Raw genomic sequence first — 22,623 nt, 5'->3', positions numbered from 1 at the left:
GACCCATATAAGCTTTAAAAGTAGTTGAAATCTTAAAATCAGTTCTAGAAGTGACAGCCACTGGAGGAACGCAAGGATAGGAGAGATGTGTTGTGAGAGATGTGTCATAAACCAGTTAACAGGCTCACTGTTGCACTCTGGACCAACTGGAGGCGGGAGAATGAGTTGTTAGTAGTACCAGAAAGATGGGAGTTTCACGACGCATGGGAGACGCATGAGGATTAGTGAATGAGTAACTTTTTTAGGTCAGCAGGGGGCAGTATGGATTTGATTTTTGGTATGGATCAGATTTGGATGAAGCATGACTGGACTACTATCTTGTGTGTGGTTTCAGAAATTAAAGTCACTCCTAGATTTTTTGTTGGTGTGATGCTGAAGGCAGAGAACTTTCAATAACACCGCTGTCTGAATTGGGATCATTTAGGGTTAGAATTTCTGACTTTAATTCATTTTACTGACAAAAGGGCCATCTCATAACCGGTTAATGTTTAATTTACTGTTCATTCACCTGAATATATCTAAATTGTGTTTTTTTACTAGTCTAGAATAAGCCTTTCATTCGTACAAAAGGAAGGACCCAAACCACAGACTTGCACTGCCACTTTTCTATAGTACCACAGAATTTAAGAGTAATGCATTTTGTAAATTCCACTGGTTGCCACAGTTTTAGATATGAGCGTTGTAACCTGGAACCTGACAGTCAGATGCCGTCACTATTCCAGATTGTACACACTGCACCTGAAGTGAATGAGTCATTAGCAGAAGGTGCTTGTTTACTTAACAGAAATTTCTTCTGCAATAAATGTTTTAAAGTGCCTGTTTGAAATTAAAAGAGTCATGATTCACTGAAACAGCATTATATTATGATAATAGCTTGTTGTCGTAATTTTTTTTTAAGAAGCTGATGATTTGCAGAGAAGATTCCCTATAATACTTGGTTCTGGAAATCTGTTGTGGGCCATGTATCCCATACCACTTCATCCTATCCTATCCTTTCATGTACAAATGTTGAGGGGCAATTGTTGGTTTACATAGTAGACAGAAAATGCTGCATCGGATCCTTCCTACTAAGTACAGGTTTAGATGTCACTAAAACCACATTCTGTGTTGATGTTTTTGCCTTTTTCCACCCTTGTTCCCCTACAGACCAACGACCCAGTCACTAATATCTGCCAAGCAGCAGACAAGCAGCTCTTCACCTTGGTGGAGTGGGCCAAAAGGATCCCGCACTTCTCTGAACTTCCTCTTGATGACCAGGTCATCCTACTTCGAGCAGGTGCTTACACACATATACCATGCATGCAGCATTTCCTCCTCTTAGTAAACAGGCCTCTCTACAACCCTTTGTCCTCATGATGGTCTTAAATTTCCTACAATGTTTTTTTAATTCATCCCCAGGCAGGCAGTCTATTTGAAGTCTTTTACATTGTCTCTACACATTTTTACCATCTAGTTTAATGGAGCAGTGAAACCAAATATAACTGGACTATTTGCAAAGTCCCTAAAGTGTACTTTGCAGTCGCACCACTGCTGCCCTCTGCTGGTGAGAGATTTCACACTCAGGCCTGAATGAGAATGAGGATTCTACAGGAAAGCTTCTAAAATAAACAAAGCATTTCACAGACACACCAGGCAGAAGATTTGTCTTCAATCATTCACACAAAAAGAAAAGGGATAAAGGATGTTTTTTTGTTTTGTTTTTTTCTAGGTTGGAACGAGCTTCTTATTGCTTCATTCTCACATCGTTCTGTCACAGTAAAGGATGGCATCCTGTTGGCGACGGGCCTCCATGTGCATAGAAGTAGCGCTCACAGTGCTGGAGTGGGCTCTATCTTTGATAGGTAAAAAGGTTTTCAAGATTAGATGAAAGTTTACCAAACCCATTAGCGAAAAAATCCCTCCAGTTTTAATTTACTTTTATAAGTTCAGAATAATACTATGAGAGAGGTTAATAGGTCAAAGTAAATGTGATAGACTGTTTCAAAACTTGCTTTTGGGTGAAAGAACATGGCTAATTTTCTCTGTAATATAGTACATTGTCATTCAACGATAGAAAACCTCAACATAAATAAAACGCTATGTATATTCATGTTTGTTCTAAAGAAACGAAATGGCAGGCAATATATTATAGGCTGTTTTTGCCTTTGTATACTTCAGTTTTTAAATTTCAAACTGTCTTTTTTGAAAATGTTAATTGACTTTATTGTCTGCAGAGTCCTGACAGAGTTGGTATCCAAAATGAAAGACATGCAGATGGATAAGACGGAGCTCGGCTGTCTGCGAGCCATCGTCCTCTTCAACCCAGGTCAGCGCAGAATCCTGTCATTCTTACACAGTATCTAACAAATCCTTGATTTAAACACATTATTAATGTCATTTTAATTTGTCCTTACATGTTCATTCTTATAGTTAAAATTCAATCATTATAATCAAATGAATCAAAAGATTCTTTATGTGTTTGGCATACAATGAATAACACTAAAACAACCACTAGTGACTATTTCGAATAATATGGATTTTATGTTGTGTCAATGCAACTGTGGCCTCACTGTGTATGTTTTTGTTTTTTGTTTTTTGTTTTTTTTTCAGATGCAAAAGGTCTTTCAAACCCACCTGAGGTTGAAGGTCTGAGGGAAAAAGTTTACGCTTCATTGGAGTCATACACAAAACAGAAATATCCAGACCAGCCTGGCAGGTACAATATGTATTAATTTCATAAATATAAATTTTTATGAATATCAGTATTTAAAAATGAACATGGCAAATTATTGAATATTACACAGCTTAACCCTTTACCTACTCAGTCTAAAAATGGCGTTTTGGACATATTTTGTTATTATAGCTGTAAAATAGTCAGGAAATGCCCTAAGTCTGAGAGCTTTGGTCCCTTTTCCCAGGAGTACTCAAACTTGACTTTTCAACATCTGGTTAATGATTATTGCACATTATATGGAATTGTCAGCAGTTCGTAAGAAGAAAAACACAAAAGCGGATTTGTTTTTCATGGCTTTTATGAGAAGAAATTTTGTTATTGCTCATAAAGTTTTGATTTGACATTTGAAATATGAACCTATAGAACAATCACCAATCATTTTTTGAGTCTAGGACTCTGGATGTGCAAAACACAGTGCGAAAGATAACTATATATACATAGGCAAAAATTAGTGCAAATAAAGGTGGAAAAATGCATTCTCAACATTCTCAAGTAACGTATTGTTGTTGCACATGACAGACATGCACAAATGCCACTATCTAATGCTATATTTTGAAAACAAAACACCTCTTTCGCTCACTCTCCTTTTACTCTCTTCCTTCACTCTCCTTTTTCACTTGTCTTATGCCAACACATCCAACACTTACATTAGATTAAACATATTAAATGCTAATTATGCTATATCTCTTGGATGATTGTTTAATAATACAGATTATTGCAATAAAAATAATAACAGTTCTTACAAGCGAACAACCTGTAATTAATCACTTTGGTTTTATTTAGCTGTGGACATTTTCAGTTTTCATTGGCAGCAGAAAATAAACAAAAATCACTAATAGATATAAAAAGCACTGGTTACAATGAATACATAGCACATGATTATTCTATATTAGGAGTTCAACTGCAGATGTATTTACTTGTTTTTAGGACTTATACATTGTAGCCTGTATTGCTGATTATTAAAAGACGGACTTTAAACTCAAGAGGACTACACCAAGTTTTATGGGTTTTTTGAAAATCATTTTTGGGCCTTTTTGCCTTTATTGGATGTGAGAGATGGAAGAGACTCAGGAAACATGGGGAGAGAGAAGGGGAGGATATGCAACAAACATGCACCCAGACTGGGAATCGATCCAGCAACCAGTGAGGACAGTAGCCCGCTCTACCAACTGAGCTAAACTGCTCCCTGTATTTTCTTTTTAATAAGATTTATTTTTGAGCTTTGTATGACTTTATTGATAGAAATAAGAACAGTGGAAAAAGTTTGAAACAGAGATGAAAGAGTGGGGGGAATGATGAAAGCAGCCTGAACATGGGCTGAACTACGTGGGGGGCAGCCAGACTGCCGGGCCATCAACACCCCCAGATTGTATGTTTTTGTTTAATTCTTCACATAGACTTGACAGACATCAAATGCCTAAATGTGTGATAAGATAAATCTAGTCAAATTGACACTTTGTGTAAGAAGTAATGCAAGTGAAAAATATGTATTATTAAGTTAAATAGAAACATAAGGGAGGGGATGACAGCAAATTCTCCTGTGTGTTATGTCATCAGAACAGTGGTATTTTATAAAATGGGATATGCATTTTAAATTAAGTGTTACTGAGATAATAATAACACCTCTGTTTTCTTTCCATCTCTTTTTCTGTAGGTTTGCTAAGCTGCTGCTCCGCCTGCCTGCCCTGCGCTCCATCGGCCTCAAGTGTCTGGAGCATCTGTTCTTCTTCAAGCTGATTGGCGACACACCGATCGACACCTTCCTCATGGAGATGCTGGAGGCTCCTCATCAAATCACATGACACCAGTCTCCTCTTTCCCCTGTATATACCCCCACGTTGTCAGCGATATGAAGACGGAATAAAGACTTGATTAAACCTGCAAAACAGCATATTTTGTACCTAGCACAACATTGTAATTAAAAAGGAATAAAAAGTATTTTGAGGTTGTGGGGAGGTTGGAGTAATGAGATGGAGGATGAAGTACACTGTCAAAATGAATTCTAATAGAATTGTTAACAGATTTCTGGTGTAAATAGATAATTTCAGGTGTCTGTTTAAAGAGCAACCCAATGCAATTTGAAAAAAATCATATTTTATTCAAAGAGGAATTGTATAAAAACAAAAACATTCTTGCATTTCTTAAAACACATTTGAGAATTCTTACAGAATAAAGTTATTTAAAAATGTAACTGACATGTGTTGTTTGTGTCATCTTATTTCAACTTTCAGCAGTTTTTAAAAAATTAATTTTGATGAAGTAATCAAAACATTGATGTTTTACTTGATGCTTGAAAACATTCTATTACTTTACTTTTGATTATTGACACTGTCAAAGCATTAAGATTGGCCTTCACTGGAGATAAGGGGTCCAAGCCTGAAAAAAGGCCCCATACCATTATCCCTCCTCCAACAAACTTCAGAATTGGAACAATTAAGTTAGGCAGGTGATCTCTCCAGGCATCCACCAAACCCAGACTCATCAATCTGACTGCCAAACAGAGAAAGTGATTTGTCACTCCACAGAACAAGTTTTTCCACAGCTCCTCAGTCCAGTGTCAGTGACCTTTACACCACCCCAGCCAGCGCTTGGCATTGGACTTGGTGATGTGAGGCTTGCATGCAGCTGCTTGGCCATGGAAACACATTCCATGAAGCTCCCACGGCACAGTTTTTGTGCTTACATTAATGCCAGTGGAAGTTCAGAGCTCTTCAGCTATGGAATCAGCAAAAGTTTTGTGACTTCAAAGCTCCATGTACCCCTGTGATTTACATGGTTATCTTCTCTGTGGCTGAGTTGTTGTTCCTAAATGCTTCCACTTTCTAATAGTATCACTCACATTTGACTGAAGAATATCCAGCAGGGATGAAAGTTCACAAACTGTCTTGTTGCAAAGGTGGCATCCATCATAGTACCATGCTTGATGTCACTGAGCTCTTCAGCACGACCAATTTTGTATCACAAGTGTTGGAGACTGCATGGCCGGGTGCTTGATTTTATTCTCCTGGGGCAACGGATCTGATTGAAACACCTAAATTACAAAATTAACAGGTGTGGCCAAATACTTTTGTTCATATAGTGCATCTCTATGATGAGTTAAAAACAGCATGAATTTACAGGGTATTGTATTTCCAGGCGTTGACCGCTAGATGGCACCCACAGGGTTTAAACCATGGACACAGGACAAGACCGATGCAGCTTTACGGACTTTTGTGATTCTAACGATTCAGTCTGTCAGTGAATGACTTCATCACCAAGAAGAGTCCACTACAGACAGATGATGAGGGAAAAACTGATGTTAAAAGCATGCTGATAAAATATGTTATTCAGTAATCTCAGCTGGACCATTTGTGCCTCTAAATATGTGCCCTACAATGACATTAAATTAGCAGTATAAAGGACATTTTGAGTTTTGAATTGCTGTATGAGATGATAGGCTATAGTAAATACACTCACAGCACTATGTTGCAAAGTTTATGTATCTCATATTTTTGGTCCTCAGAGTACTTCTATCTTTATTGTGCACAGAAAACAAACAAATAAAATAAGTCATGATATGTTTCACAAAAGAAGAGAGTAGCCCATAAACATAATATATAATATAAATACAACATTAATATAACTTAAGTCAAGTACTTATCATTTTTGTAATTACTATGATCCTGTTTCATCATTATATTACTATTGGTAGATGTAAAACTGCTATCTATCTATCTTGTAAAGTACACGAGCTCTCTTAGCATTGTTGGTCTCTAACGAAAGGAAAAAAACCTTTCACGTGCGCCAGAGAGACTCACAATGAGAGAGAGAGCGAGAGGGAGAGAGAGAGAGAGAGAGAGAAGGTAACCAGCACCTGCACATGGGGGAACTTTCTCTCTCCCCTCTCTCTTTCTCTCTCCTTCCCGTCTTCTCCTAATAGGATAATTGATAGATAAATAGTCAATAACAGAGACACGGGGAGGTCTCTCTGCTCCGGACGTGAATTAGCTGCGCTGTTAGCGCGGAGATGCTTTGACAGGAACCAGGAGCTGACGACCAAAACTACTTTCCATCGTCTCAAAAGTCGAGTTTAACAGGTATGGGCTACTTGGAATCTTATTTGTCCAATTTTACACTTTTTTTTTCGTTTTTCCCCATCAAAACTGCATGCTATTTATTTATTACTGAGTTGGTATCAAATGTAGCCTACCTTATGCAGTCAACTAGCCTATTTACTTTTTCCTCAGAAAGTAGCAGTTTTGGCTAGCAGTGGTAAAACTTGATGACATTTGTAATTTTTTGGCTTTTAATTTCTTAATATATTTTTTAATGTCATGATTTTGGTTTGTAATTTCAAGAACTATTCTTAACAAATGAATGTCAAGCAGCCTTAATTTTGTTTAATCAGAAATATTCGACTTTGTAAAAGCTACTCGCTTTTTCATGGACAAACTGAATAATCAGTTAAAGTGCTTTTTTTTTTTCACTATAAAATAATGCTTTGCTTTGTTTCTGTTCTTTGTTTGTCTTTTTGCATGAATCTATTATTTTGATAAAGTCTGATTGTATGACCCCTCCCTCCTTCAACCTCTGCTCATACATGTAAGGTCAGTATTTCAGCTGAGCCGTGCTAATCATAAAAGTGTTCTTATTAAAGGATTTACATGGTTGCAGATATGGATCAGAGGGCAGTGTGTGCCGGATGCCACCGGCTGATCTCAGACAGATTCCTGCTCAGGGTCTCTGACGGCCTCTGGCACGAGGACTGTGTGCGCTGCTCCGCGTGCGGGGACGCGCTCGCCAACTCCTGCTTTCTGCGGGACCGCAAACTTTACTGCAAGAGGGACTATGCTGAGTGAGTAATGGCCTCAATTTCGTCTTTTATTGTTTACAGTTCTCTTGAAGTTACGGTAGAAATCATGAAACACACAAATACACCTGATTTTTTTTTTTTTTTAATTCAACCCATTTAAGGGACCGTTATGCATCATTTCTGATTTAAAGAAAAATATCCTGTTGGCATGGTCACTGCAAGGTATTAAAACGCATTGAAAGTTAGTAAATCAATTTAGAAAAAAATAAAGCTTTCAAAAAGTATTAAAAAGTCTTAAATGCAAGATCATACAGCCTTAAATTTGTAGCTGTTTTCAATTTTTATATTCAGCAAAAGGCCAAAAAAAAAAAAAAAAAATTGGAGGCTTATTTTCTACATTTTGTTTGTGAGATTCTGACAGATTCTGATGAAACTCCACCAGATCCAACTTTACTTTGCATTCTTGTTGATGCTCTGGCCCGTTGAGCTATCACTGCATCCTCAAAGCTCTGCTGTGTCCTTAGCTGGCAAGTTAACTATGTCATCAACAGATATGTGCATATAAATGAGAGGAACATGCAAGTTTTCTGAGAACTGGTGGGAGGAGAAGGTACTGGAGCTGAGCCTGGGCTAATACTTGTTTATATTTGACAGGATTTTGAAAATAAAAAGCAGCTTCTGCCTAGTGTCAAACTTGCACCGAGTCTGCTTTGTTAGTGAGCATCTCAAAGAAAGCTTCATTTGCATATTACAGTAACAAACACTATATTCATTTTCTTGACTATGTTGTGATATTTTGTCTTTCAACCTGCTCAAAAAATGCACACATTTCCACCAGTGTAACTAGTGAGAAATTGAACATACAACGGGGTCTTAAAAAACGTGAAGAGGGTCTTGAAAATGGTCTCAAAAAGTGTTCAATTTAATGGCAAGTTTTCTTTATGTACCCTGGTTTGAATATTCATTTTTTTCAGTGTAATTAAGTTGTCTTCTTTTCTTGTAGAGTTTAGAAATGTCGTTATGTTATTTACTATACTTTTCAACCTTACATGTGTAAAACAATGGTACGATCTCCCATGTTTGTGACCAACAGTATTAAAAAATCACAAAAACTTAAAAAAACTTCATCTATTCATTATAAGATGGATGTGCTGGGGAGGAACAAATCCCCTCACACTGACTTAATTGGGCAAATACAATGGCAATGTTTCTGTACCATAGCCTCCTGGTATGTTTAAACCCTATTGTTTTGTCATCATCCTTTAAAAAAAATATCTCATTCTATTTATTTGGCCTGGAAGTCTTAAAGTTATTTTGTGCTGTTAAGATAATTTCTCAAAAGAACCCTTATCCAGATTTGACCTTGACTAAGAATGCATGTCTGTGGGTTTGTGTGTGAGTACGAGAGGGAGGGAGACAAGTGATTACTCTTGAGTTCATACCTTAAACATATCTTCTGTATGTTCTTTTACCTCTGCACGCTGTAAACCTGCTTCTGGTTTTATTTTAATCATTATGGTAAAAGACATGCACCTGCACTAATCATTTTGTGTGCATGGTTTAAGTTGACTTCCAGAAAACTTGGCACAGCTCTCTAAGAGAACAAGGTGACTGTTGGAGGAAGGGGTGGCGAGGGAGCTGGAATGTGAGCGCACTACTTCATAGTGGACATCCATTCACATACACACACACACACACGGGCATGCACACATACAAAACAACACAGTCACACCTTTACACACACGTTCAGCACACAACCAGGGGTAGAGCTCAACTGACACATTGTCAAAATGTGTTAAAATTTGGAGGCCCATTGGCGTGGCAACTGCAAGCTGGGGACAACATATGGTCTCACCACTGAGGTGCCCCCCTCCCCCTTAAAGCCCCCCTCCATCACCCACATCACCGCCCACTGCCTCATCCTCTCATTCTTACTTCCAAAACAGCATGGCCTTAAAGGCACACATTATTTCGGAACGATTTAGTGATGCTCATTCTGCCAGAACAAGAAATGTTAGTCTTAAAAAAATCCTCCCAACATCATCTAATAATCAGACAATCACAGATAATCAAATGTTTGTTTTTTTGGCCATATTTCTGCGTTTTTATTTTAAGAAACAGGGCAGCAATTTTACCAAAGAAAGGGCAAACACTCAGAAAAAACAACAGAAAGGGCAGTTGCATGAAAAAATTAAAACTTCTCTTCATGTGAATGGTCACTTTTGGATTAGTTGTAGCACAGATATGTCATTTCAGACTACATTTACTTTATAACTTTTAATGGGATACACAAAAGCTTTCCAAATTTCATCTGTTCTGCAACATTCAGCTTTTTAAAATCTGTGATGCTGCATCCTCAGATCAACAATTTGAACTGTCATTTAAGTGGGAAATTATAGGCTAAGCAGATTCCTTTAAAAGAACCTATTTCACAGTGCTTTGTGTGAGATGATTGCTCTTGGCCTGATCACAGAGAAAGGATGTGGACTGAGAGGAAATTAGGAGAGTAGAGCCATATGTCAGAAGGTCTGCTGCAGCCATACAACAGAGACAATATTGCTGGTGTGAACTTATTTTTGGGGGACAGAGCGCTCCACAAGCCCTGGCGTTATGTGCCATGGCATCTGGATGGCTCGTTTCACAGCAGCCTGCGTGTTGAGCGATGGGACGACGCCCAGCCGACCGTGAGTTATCTGACCTGACCAATTAGCAGGAGGCCGGGTGCCAGAGCTCTGCCTATGAGCTCTCCCATCTCCTACTCCCTGCTCCATCCCGAGTGTGGTTACGGCTCCTTATTACACATGAGCACCGCTTTTGTCCTCCATGAGGGTTTTTAAAACTGTGCCAGTGTTAGTCTCAGTGCTAACTGTGTTCTCCTCCCTCCTTTTTATTATGATCCAGGAGGAGTGTGAAGCCAGCTCGTAAGTGACGATTATTCCATACTGTGACAGCATTTGTGTCCTCCCACATGCTGGATCTTTAGTCTGAATTTGGCCTGTTTCCCCCATGCGTCTTTGTGGTGATAGACCACCAGGTCTGGCCTGTTCATGAAAACTCAGACAACAATGCCAGTATGTGAACTCTCTGAATAATGGAGTTGATTTTGTGTCAGCAAAAACATAAAGAAATAACAGGGAGGATGCAAATTTCTTTCAAATAATGTCAGAATTCAGTCAAGTAGAATTGTGAATCACCGAACAAAGAATATCAACACCAACAAACTAAAAACCTCAAGGAACTAGCTTGAAGAACGTATATTTATTGCTGCAAAAACACAGACTTATATCACATAAAAATGAAATATAAAGATGCAAAAATCTGCATGTTGAAGCACCTTGCAAAGTGTTAAGCTCTCAAGACTTTGTTAAACCTAAAGTACACTGCAGAGCATTTCTAAATAATACTTTAAATGCTTTCTTTTCTAACTTCAAACGGACAGGATTCAGCTTCATAATAATTTTTTAAATCCAAAACTGTTTTGATTTTTGGGCAGAGGCTTAAAAAAAAATGAGTGTCTATCCAGAGCATTGTAACTTAGAGCTTTGCAGTGCTGCCCAGTAGTTCAAAAGGGGAGAAAACATGCCCTTTACAGGATAAACAATTGATTTAATAGTTTTAAAACCTAATTTTAGATACTTCTTTACTAGCTGTTAAAAAGCAGTGAACTGAATCCTGGTTTGCTTATTAAAATGCCCCCTCTATACATGTCTTAAGCAGCATTGCACAAATTCAGTCAAACTATGTGCAGTATCCATCAAAACTGGTAAGAATCCCTATAAAACTGACAAATGAGAGGCCACCTACAGTGCTTTTTTAATTTACGGGAACTTTTCATAATGATTTATCTTGATGACTGGATAGATTTATATTCTTTTTCCATCTTTCTGTAACAAAAACACATTTTTGTCAATGTTTCTGCCAATGGTTGCATCGGGAAAAAAACAACTATTCTTTAAAAATCTTTATGTTTTTGAGCTCTAATTTTGGCATATAGTTTTCCAACAAATTACCAGTTTTGGGAAGGCATGTGGCTCTGATTTATTTCTGTTTGCAGAGCAGCTGTAACATGTACTGAGCCTACAGAATCAGAATCGAGTTTTTTTGTCCAAGTACTTTTCACATGCAAGGAATATGACTTGCTTCTAGAAGAAGAAGTCTGTGGTACAGGTTGCAGGTTTGACTCCTGATCCTGATGCCCTATTGGTGCGTGTCGTCCCATGCACTCTCTCAGACCATTGCCTGTCAATCTTCAGCTCCCCCTTCTAAATGAAAGCAACAGCCCCAAATATGATCTTTACAAGGGCAGTTATCCACACAGGACCATTTAGTTTGTTTGTTTGACCTGCAGCATTCACTCACAGGACAAACAGAGCACTGTAGAGTAATTTAATGATGCAGAAAGCAAAGTCATGTCTGTGATTTTTATGTGTCTTGGATTGAAATGGCCTGAATGGTTCAGAGGACAGGTGCGCTGGTCATCAGATTGGTAGCCCGAGTGTCGGTGCACTTGACCCGCAGATCTGTATCTGATACACACTCTGTGTCAGTGTTCAGGGAGTGATCCAGGTTTAACCTGATCCAGAAACAGGATCTGTGCCTCTCCATGTCCACTGGACCAGCAGTCAGTCTGTTTGTAGACTGCTTCAGGTCAGCACGGAGGTCACAGCATGAACAATAAGAAAGTAATGCTTTCTCTGGACTTAAATGTGTGTGGTTGTGTGTGTGTCTCTTGAAGTGTTTCAACCTCTAGAGTGGCTGTGTGTGTTTGGAGGAGGGTAGGATTTTGCTGACTTATCTGTCCGTAATGATTGTGTCACTAATTGGCATGAGTAAATCCAGCGTGACTGAGTGTTCCCGCTCTCCTTAAAGGGCCTCCGAATGCCAATCACATCGACGGAAACTCTGAAATATTAAACACCTCGAGCCGCTCCATAAGTACGGGAGCTACTCTTACCTTTGCATTAACAGCCCTTAAGAAACCTTGGTATAATAGAACGAACGGGACAGGGTGCATAATGGAAAAGCAGGTCTGGAAACACAAGAACGTTATTGCCCATGGTTTCTTCTTCACTGTCATTTAGCATTAGCATCACATTCAGGCATTAAACGCTCATGGTGAAATTTTCCGGGTATATCCTCTAACGCACTTCCTGTGAAAATGTTTCCTGATGCATCGTGTGTTGCCACAGGAATGCGCATGCCACAGATGGTATGTTGGCCATATTAAAGCGCATAGCATTGAGGCCGAGGAGCAGACAGCTCGGACGGGTCAAGCAGCCCGTCTGACCCTCCTGAGCTGCTGGGAAGGGGCTTTAGTGTCTCCTTAGCGACCCCATGGCAACAGTGAAAGGTCTGAGCAATGTTTGACTTCAAGATGCTGAAGCTTGGACGTTTTGACAGGGACATCTCAACCTGAGTGTTTGCTGTTCAGATGGAGGTTTTGTTAGGTTTCTAAATATTTGGTTTAGTTTTACATTTCAAATGAAATTATAAATGAAAGTGTTGTATCTGTAACTATGAATTTTACATCAAAGATTTACAGTACTTTTTTTGTAATATGTGGATTAAAATTAAGTTTAAACTAAAAGTGTTGGGCAAAGAGGATGCTGGGAAAATTGTATCTTTTTCATATTCTTGAATTACTCACAGCTTACTAAAAATAAAATCCTAATCTTTCATAGAAGAAACATTACTTTTTTCACCTTTGAATAAGTGTTGAATATAAGTTCCATTGATTTTTAACAGTTGAGGGTGAGACTGTCTTATTTAAGGAAAGAAGACAGAGTTTTATAGTAAAAGAGTAAGAGCCATGACTAAACATAAATGCCAGATGGGGCCAGTAATCAACATTAGCCAGGAATCAATGGGGAAGGATAAAACTTACATTATGGCTCAAGGTAAACCTATATGCTACAATTATCACTAGAAAATTTCTACTTACATTGAGTATGATCAAAAAAGGAATTTTTTACCTGCAGTCGAGATCACAGATGACTTAGTCCTGCAGATCTCCTACTACATATATAATCAGATGAAGGGCGACAAGAGTCTTGAACTGAGTTAAGAGGCTATCTACACCACCAACACCTTATTTCCCTCGTTTTGTCATAACAGGTTTTTAATGGAAAAGGTGATATGCTAAGAAATGTAACTTTTTGTGTAAGCGACCAATTAATGTTGTGTTGTTCACAAACAAGCTGGCTTTACAAGCTGACTCCTTTATATGAACCACAAGAGATGGCTCCTATTTGGGAGTCATTTTCCTTATTCCCTTTTTTAAAAATTATTTAACCCATTTAGACCTAAGGCCACATTTAAAAAACAGCCTCTAAAACCGAAGTAATGTTTGACAATAACCTCTAAAAAATGTCTGAAGGTTTTCTGAAAATCTACACAGAATTCGAGCCTTTACTAAAATCTTTATTTCGTAGCCTTGGTGGCACATAAAGTCATTAAATAAGACACATTATAAGCTTGAACCCTTAGCTTTTTGCCTAGGCATTTTTAAACCATCGATTAAATTGGAATATTCAACATCCTCCTCCCCTTAAAAACATGTCTCTCATCTATTGAGCTTTGGCTAGTGGGCCCCGAGTTAACAATATGTGGGTTGTCCTTAGATTTATTATTGATGTTAGATACTGCTATAGTCTGCCTCATATTATTTACAATATGTTGATGTTGTCTCTGCTGAACTTTAAAAATTTTTCATCCATTAGCTTTTCCATGTGATGCCTTAAGAGACTAAAACTACAGTTATTTTATGTCCTAGCTGCCTTCTATATCTGTATGTCAGTGAATCGTGTTGCAGTTCATTAGTCATGTGTCTTAGAAAATCACGAGAAATCACCAAAACACTTGGACATCACTCAGGTCTAAGCACACGACTGTTGCATCAGTTCTAAATGGGTGAATACACATTAAAAACAAATGCAAGCTTGCACTGAATAAAGAGCTGTTTGGGAGTTATTAAACCAACTCTTCACTAAGCTGGGCCAAATGATGGAGATCTCTAAAAAGAGAAGGATTTCCCATCGCAATGTGTGAGCCTGTACAGATGTTTGCTGGGGAAACACAAGCGAGATCAGGGTTTTCTGTGCCAAACTGTCCTGAATAAAATGAGCTGCTTTGTGGAAATGTACCATACATGGGTGCTATCTGACTCTGCTCCTTTAGACTTTCGACAGAGGATTTAATCCATGTCTGCCGATGTTTCTCTGTGAGATTGTTGAGCTTTTTGCCTGAATGTGCCACTACTTTCAGCACTCAGCAATGGTTAAAATTGTTTTTTTGCTTTACACAATCTGCACTGTTGGCAGTCATAAACAATAAGAAACTTTGGCATTTTGATAGTGGTTCTCCATGCAGAAATCACCTCTGGCCCCCCAATCTCGAGTTCTTTGCTGTGACATAATGTCATCTGCAAACATCCTACAGTTTGTTTGTTTTTTTCAAATTGAGACTGTTATAACTGCCCCACTTTTTCTTTCAAGTGCCACACTTTATATGTGACAAAACCTATTTGTTGAACAAAATCACTGAAAGTTTTTCTACCTGAAGATTATTTAAAATCTGAAGTTTGCCAGGACATGAAGGAATAAGTTACTGACTTAATCAGCTTTCTACAGTGAAGAAAACTTTACAACATTTAACTTACTTTTTCAGTTCATGGCAATCTTTGTTTTTCATTGCAAGAAATCAATATTTATATGGAGTCATTGTTACATGTTAACTCTCTTTATGAGTAACAAGAAGTATTTCCTATGCAAACACAAATGTTGAAAAAAAGGAAGCCTGTCACTTTCTCATGCCTCCGGGCTGACTGGTCTGGTGACCCAGTCCGGTCTGAGACAAACACCAGCTCCAGAATGATGACGCATCATCCTGCGTGACAGACCCCGAAATGTGGCGGTGTCAGCCAGCGGACAATGGTCCTGCTGCTCGGGGGCTGGCTCTGTCTTTGTCCCGCTCTGGTTGAGCAGACTTAGGGATAATTCTGCAGATAATTCATGGGACCAGCGGCTCAGCCTCTCCCACCGGGACATCTGATTCCCCCCCTCTGCCTGGAGCCATGGCCTGCCGAGAGCTTTTCTCCCACCTCCCTAGGAGCGCAGCCTCGGACACGGCAGCCGGAGCCACAGCAACAGTCTCTAAGGCTAAGCCCACCAGTGCCGGTTGCCAGGCGCTAAGATGCACACCCGCCACGCTGAGGGTATGTGTCTGCGTGGAGGAGGAGAGGGGAGAAGTCAGGTTGGCAGTTGTTTTGAGTGACAGCTCGACTCAGCAACATTCCCTGACTCAATCAAGAGATTTTTTTCTTTCTCATGGAGTCCCTTCTCACTGAGGAGTATGGGTGACTTGTCGTCTAATGAGCTGAACAAAAGCATTACTCACTGTTGTTTACTAACCTCTCACAAATTCTTCTCCCTTGTGACCCCCCCTTCCCCCCACCCCCCAACCCTTCTCTGAAGTCTGTTTGCAGTGCGCTGTGGGAGATGTACGGAGGCCATCTCTCCCACAGAGCTGGTGATGCGTGCAGGGGCCGCTGTGTTCCACCTGCGCTGTTTTACCTGCAGTGTTTGTTCCTGCCGCCTGCAGACCGGAGACCGCTGCGTCCTGAAAGAGGGACGGCTACTGTGTGCCAGAGATGACTACCACCAGTGTGTGGCCAGCCCTGCCTCCTCAGACACAGGTACACACTGTGGCAATTTGTGAGTGTGTGCTCTGCTATGAAGTTTCATGGACTCTCTCTCATCATTTAAACAGTATTTTTCACTGACTGTTAAAAATGTGTGTCTTTGCATGCTGTCTGGCACACTCAGTTCAAAACTTGAACTTGGTGTGACTAACAAAGGCTCTAAATATCCAGATTTTAATTCAGGTGATAATACAACTAATGAAAATGAAATAACATTTACACTGCGTAAAACAAACCTCTGGTGATGGTTAGAATTCTCTGCAACTCATCAATGAAAAAGATTTTAGTTAAACAGATAGAAAATGAGGTTACTGAACATTTTTAAACAGTTTTAAGTTTACATGATATGAGCTGCAATTATTGTTCAACTTTTACAGGAAGCATGATGCAAAAATTGTGTAACTCATGTAAAAATATTTTCATTCAATCCAAAAGATTATTTTGTCAGCACATTAGTCTATAGGCAGAGGTGGAGAGTAACTAATTACATTTATTCAAATGACCGTTATTGATGACTGTTTTTGAGCATTTGTATTTTTTGAGTACATTTTGAAACCAGTAATTTTAAGTTATTTTTAGCCAGAGTAACTGTACTTTTACTTGAGTACAATACTCTTGTACTCTTTCCACCTCTGTTGACTACAGAGTAGCACTGAGAGAGAGAATGATTGTTCTACACATCATGCAAACATATATGCATCAATATTTTTCTAGAATAGCTTGCAAAAAGTCTCACTTCTTATTTTGTGTTTTTTAATCTGCAAGAGAGAATAACATTAAAACGATCATTCCCTTCAACACAACGATTCACATTGCATCTGCAATATAAGTCAAAATAATCAGGTATTTTATAATTGTTCAGCTCTAGAGCGCAGATGGCCTTGTTGGCCCAGTTTATGTTTAATCTATCAGATATTGTATTGGTTATGTTGTATAATGATTAATCGCTTGTGTTTGTTGTAAAATACATAAGAGGATGACCTTTAAAATAATTGCATGTCAAATTGCAAATGCAATATTGGGGTGAAAATCAAAATTTGATTTTTTTTTTGTTTGTTTTTTAGCCCTAGTAGCTATTCAGTACTTGGTACTTAAAATAAACTTTAAATACTTTTTACTTGAGTACAGCAGACCAGTACTTTTATTTTTACATAAGTACATTTTAACCAGAGTAACTGTGCTTTGACTTGAATACAGTGGCCTTTTTCTTTTTCCACCCCAGTCTATAGGGGTATTTTCATGCCAGCATTGTTTTAGCTTCCCTCCAGCCAAAGCAGAAAATGGATCTATATCCAATATGGAAATATGTGATTGGTGGGGGTGAAAGCATACCACCAAGGCCCTGAAATTTTATCTTTATCAATGTTTATTATTGAAACTGTCAAGGCATCTTCATTTACTACCTTTAGTCACTCAAAGTTGTTTAGAGCACTGATGTAAAATCAGACACGTTGAGGGGAATTGGATATATTTAAAACTGAATAATGAAATGACAATCTGAAACTTCTCTGATACATTAATTAACTGTCTCCATTTTTTGACATTTTTATCCACCCAAGGTAAAAGTGATGATGAAGAGGATGAAGAAGAAGAGGAGGAGGAATCTGCAAGGATTACAGGCAGACGAGTCAGATCAGAAGATGTGGAGAGTAAACGTCCCAAAAGGCCACGCACAATTCTGACCACTCAACAACGACGCACATTTAAAGCCTCCTTTGAGGTCTCCTCTAAGCCCTGCCGAAAGGTAGAATCTTTATTCTGTGTTCACATGGAGGTCCAGGGTTTTTGTAGTACTCGTCTGTAGTTGAGCACAATGATATAGAGAGCAGGTGTCACTGTCTTACTTCGTAGCCTCTGCTCCAGACATGAACAAGAAAGTGTAATTAAGCAGCCAAAACTGTACATTAACCTTTCGGGAATTAAATTCAGATAGAATGAAAGTTGTTATTTTCCTGACTTTGTTTATTTTATTCATAATTATATCCTTTCTTCATTTTTAAGACAGGTTGGTCAAGTTTGACTTTTTTTTAACCTTCAAATGACCTCATCTCTTTTTCTGATTCTTATTTTTCCCCCTCCCTTTCTTACCCCGTCCCTCCCCCCCCGTATCTTGATCCAAGGTAAGGGAGACCTTGGCAGCAGAGACTGGTCTGAGCGTCCGGGTGGTGCAGGTCTGGTTCCAGAACCAAAGAGCCAAAGTAATTCAAAGTACACACACACACACAGTCATATGCTCTGCTAATAAAAGGACTCTGTCTGCACCGTATTTGTATGCCAGCGTGGAAATCAGCCTGGTTATCTGTTCATACAGGAAACTGATGACATCTTGCTGGAGATCACTGCAGATTAAAGCCCATATTTCCTCGCAAAGTGGGCTCGTGTGGTTTCCCTCCTCCACTGAAAGATGTCCTTTACCCGACTTTAAATACTTTGCAATTGAGTGAACACACTCGCACGTGGGTGGCAGGGGTACTATAGAAATGTTTTACATCTGAGCTGTATGTGTGCTTATGTGTGTGTTTTTAGATGAAGAAATTGGCCCGGCGGCAGCAGCAGCAGGAGCAGCAGCAGACTCAGGAGCAGCGTGAACACTCATCACATAAAACAGGTGTCAGACCACTGGAAACTTTTTTAAAGCACCATAACACCAGAATATGTAATGACATGAAAAATACCTAGTGTGCCTTTCATATAATCGACGATTGTCACAACACCTTTGAAAGGCCAATTTATGGAGCTCCAAAAAGCTGAATTGTTTCAACAATATAAAGGCAGCACAGACGATAAAAGCTCATTCAAAGCTGAAAACAGTGAAAATCTTCTTCTGTGCCCAACAGCGCCCTCACGTGGCAGTCTGACCTCTGAGATGGAGCACCTGGGGTCCACTTATACCCACATTCAGCAGCAGCAGATGGGGCTCACTACACTAGAGCAGCAGGACTATGACATGGACCCCTTCAGACAGGGCCTGACCCCTCCTCAGATGCCAGGGGATCACATGCATCCCTACGGTAAATAAAGACCTCCATTAGACCATGGTGGACATTTACATGTTTAAAGTGTTTGCAGTAATAACAATGAATTACAATATTAATGTGGTGTAATGTATAATGACCAGAACTGTAAAGTCCTGTGAGGGACGTAAACACTTAAACCGATGCTGTTTATGGCTTATGAAAGAAAAAGAGACCATAATGGAGAAATGGATCATTTTTATTATTTAATTATTTTGTATGCCTGTCAACCCTATGGATGGGTCAGGTGTCATAACACTGCCAAACAGATTCATTTTAATTCTTTCATGCAAAAGAGTCATTGTGTTTTGCAGGTTAGACATTTAAACTGGTCAAGTATTATTGTTTTTACTTCCACATACAAGACCAAATCAGAAAAGAGATAAATCATCCTCATCATCAATCAGCATCATTAAAAGTAGGAGCTTGATGTCAGGAGTTCATTGTTTTCAATGAAAAGTTGTTTGTATTTTATTTTGGATCTGAGTTAGTTTCAGCATTACAGCGATGTTTACTAGCTGTTATACCAAAGGTGGGCTTTGACAAGTTTTCTGGTATGGTTTTTGTAGTGTGAAAGGTAATTTTTGTAGGCATTTTAAAACTCTTTTGATGTGGTACGGCTAAGGAAACCCAGGGAGGACAAACCCTCAAACTAGGGCTGTAAAAAGATGAAATTTTAAACACAGTTAATCTTGAAATTTCTGTAGTTGATTGCAATTATTCGTATACATTTTATGGATTTTCCAACTGTCTTAACCTAAAGGAAATTGACTTCCTATTTGGATAAAGACCTTTTTATCTGCAGATTGAAGATTTTTCATATGAACTTATCCACATAAAAAGGAACTTGTTATAGATTGTGTAGGAAATACAAGGTGCAGATAACGTCTAACTTGCCCACTGAGCTGTTTTAAAGTGAAATGGGAAATTAAGGGTAGTTGCATTTCTGCTGCTGCAGGGAGACACCGACATGTCTTAACCAAAGTGTGATAAAAGGCCCAATAAAGCATGAGATTAATCACGATTTCAAAAATGTGTGCACTAATGAGGAACCTCAATTGATCATGATAAATGATATAAATCTTGATAATCCTACTTCAAACTTTTAAATTTAAACTTCAAAATTTTACCCACTTTTTTCTGTGCTAATGAGTACTTTTTGGTTATTTTCTCAATACCTCAGCTTACCTCATTTTCTTGGGAAAACAAGTTTTATCATGATCACAAAGCAATTTGACTCATTTTATCAAGGTTTTGATAAATGTACTAGCTAATACTGGAAAACTGGCTTAGTTAGGCTGACAAATTAAATCAGTCAAATGATGAGAAACAGCTGAAATATACTCATTATTACAAGAACATGTAGTTAAATAAAATGTCAAGCTGTATGTCTACTTAAGGCTTCTGTATACTCCAGTTCTTTTGGTCTTCTACTTAAAAACTGTTGGGTCACAAAAATCACAAAATCAGTAGGGGCTGAGATATAAGAAAAGATAGTCAAGATAAAACAAAAGCTCTGAATCCTACATTGCCCATAATAAAGCTTCTTTCATTAGTTTGAAATCAACATTGTAATTTGTAAGATATCCTGGATTTCACGTCCAGTTTTATTTGTAACTTTGGAAAGTCCCTTGCAACTCACTGACCTAACCTAGCTTTATAAATAAAACCTATGAGGTTCCACTTCAGACCTGCAAATAATCAAATTATATTGATGAACCTTCCAGTAATCAGTGCTGTTGTGTCTCTTTTAGGTTTTAAAGGTTTGTACAGTGACATGGATGGAGACACCCTGTGTCACGTGGCTGACACTGACTGCCTGTCTCTGGGTGACACCTCTCTGCTCACCCCCATCGACCGCCTCTACTCCATGCAGGACTCGTACTTCACCTCCTGAGGGGAAAGATCAGAACCAGTCATCATGTATCCGCCTGTAATGTGCACAAGAAGAAGTGGTTACAAAATTACCGCCAAGGGGCATGGGTACACTGCCATGTAATATACCATGTGTACCATGACTACAATACTGCCTCTTCTGCTTTACAATCCCACAGACTGTGTATGCACGGTACCTCCTGACCTCTCACTATGTTTGAATGTTAGTTATGAGATTATATCTGCATCTACTAATGTAAATGTATGTTTGAGTGTGAATTTTGTATTTATTCCTGCAATGCGTGTAAGATGATCATCTTGAGTGACTCATCAGTGAAAAATAAATATTGGTTATTATGCAGTTTTGAGTGAATATGATGAATAGGATGAAGATGGGGTATTCATGCTGAGGGTTAAAGCCAGGTCAGTCAATCCTCGGTGCTTATCGGTCCAATCTAGGTGACAGGTCAGAGAGGCATCTTCCCCTCTGCTGTTGGGTGGATCATTAGATTATAAAACGCTGGGCTGTGACAGCTGTATGGGTCAGTGGCAGGTAAGCATCACATCCAAGCCGCCATCATCAACGCTCACATTGTGCTCCTCACGGTCAAAGGCCCTTGGTGCATTTTTCTGCCTTTTCCTTCCTCCATTCGTAGCCCACAGGAGGGGTGAGGAGGGGGACCACCCAGGCTCTGTGCCCAGCTGGAATGCACCGATCCTGGGGAGGGAGGTTGAGAAAACCCTTGAGACAACGGAGGGGCTGAAAGCTGTGTCAGGGGAGAATGCCCAGGGTGACACAGAGATATGAAGCTCCACTGTATGCAGTGCCTCCTTGCCCCAGCCGTGAACCCTCTCCTGGACCCGTCTCATCTTTCCCACTATGAAATCAGACCTTGCAGAGCAGAGAGCGCAAGTCAATGGTCAGGAACAATCTAACTGTCTGTCACCGAGGTATGCTCCTGCCAACCAGAGCTCAAGGAGTGTGCAGTAGAGTATATACAGTGTGTGTTTCTTTGACTCTGCTTTGTATCTATGTCTGTATCTGCTCAAAGTGTCTGCTGTTGTACATGTGTTGGGAAGAAAACACTTTTTTCCATGGTGATTTAAGTATCATAATGTGTTTCCTTGCACCTTTAGTAAGAAAAGCCAGACTTAAGTATCAGGGAAACAAGCCAAAGTGGTCACCTATGGGGTCTTTTCCCTTCTTGTGCACAAGTCTGTGCACACTTGGCATGCATTCATGGCTGCCAGCAGCGGTAGGTGGCATGAAAAAAAATAATCAAAGTGTGATCATACGGTCACAGCAGGTAGCAATAACCTCATTATTATTCTGACGGTAGCCAAACAGTTTCCTGTCAACAGTTCGGTTATTTATTGCACCCTTCATGCCAACCACAGGCCACAAACCCTCTGTCTTTTAACCACTATAATTGGCTTCATGCTGTTGCAGCGCCAAGACAGATGCACATGCTTTGCTGAAGATAGTCCATTAGCCTTTTGCAGCACATGTTTAAAGTCTGGAGGTTTTCTT

General features: G+C 39.2%; 2 protein-coding genes across 3 annotated transcripts in view; both read left to right on the top strand.

The window, feature by feature from the left end:
• The window catches only part of rxrgb (retinoid X receptor, gamma b), a 48,372-nt gene extending 43,464 nt beyond the window's left edge, over nt 1–4,908 (top strand). For both annotated transcript variants that reach the window (XM_041790955.1, XM_041790954.1), the window contains exons 6-10: nt 1,147–1,276; nt 1,709–1,841; nt 2,214–2,305; nt 2,590–2,695; nt 4,368–4,908. In XM_041790955.1, coding sequence (XP_041646889.1) covers nt 1,147–1,276; nt 1,709–1,841; nt 2,214–2,305; nt 2,590–2,695; nt 4,368–4,515 — 609 coding nt within the window. In that variant the 3' untranslated portion in view covers nt 4,516–4,908. The remainder of the gene's footprint in view (nt 1–1,146; nt 1,277–1,708; nt 1,842–2,213; nt 2,306–2,589; nt 2,696–4,367) is intronic.
• A 1,774-nt stretch (nt 4,909–6,682) lies between these two features.
• lmx1a (LIM homeobox transcription factor 1, alpha) lies at nt 6,683–21,114 on the top strand. The gene is made up of 8 exons (XM_041792077.1): nt 6,683–6,789; nt 7,367–7,547; nt 15,977–16,197; nt 17,763–17,947; nt 18,324–18,401; nt 18,730–18,811; nt 19,041–19,214; nt 20,972–21,114. Exons 2-8 carry the CDS (start codon nt 7,369–7,371, stop codon nt 21,112–21,114), a joined length of 1,062 nt encoding a protein of 353 aa, XP_041648011.1. The 5' UTR covers nt 6,683–6,789; nt 7,367–7,368.
• The last annotated feature ends 1,509 nt before the right edge of the window (nt 21,115–22,623 follow it).

This window comes from Cheilinus undulatus, linkage group 7, assembly GCF_018320785.1.
Source record: "Cheilinus undulatus linkage group 7, ASM1832078v1, whole genome shotgun sequence".
NCBI lineage: Eukaryota > Metazoa > Chordata > Actinopteri > Labriformes > Labridae > Cheilinus > Cheilinus undulatus.
Note: the sequence above shows the minus strand (reverse complement) of the source record. Positions and strands in the feature narration are given on the sequence as shown.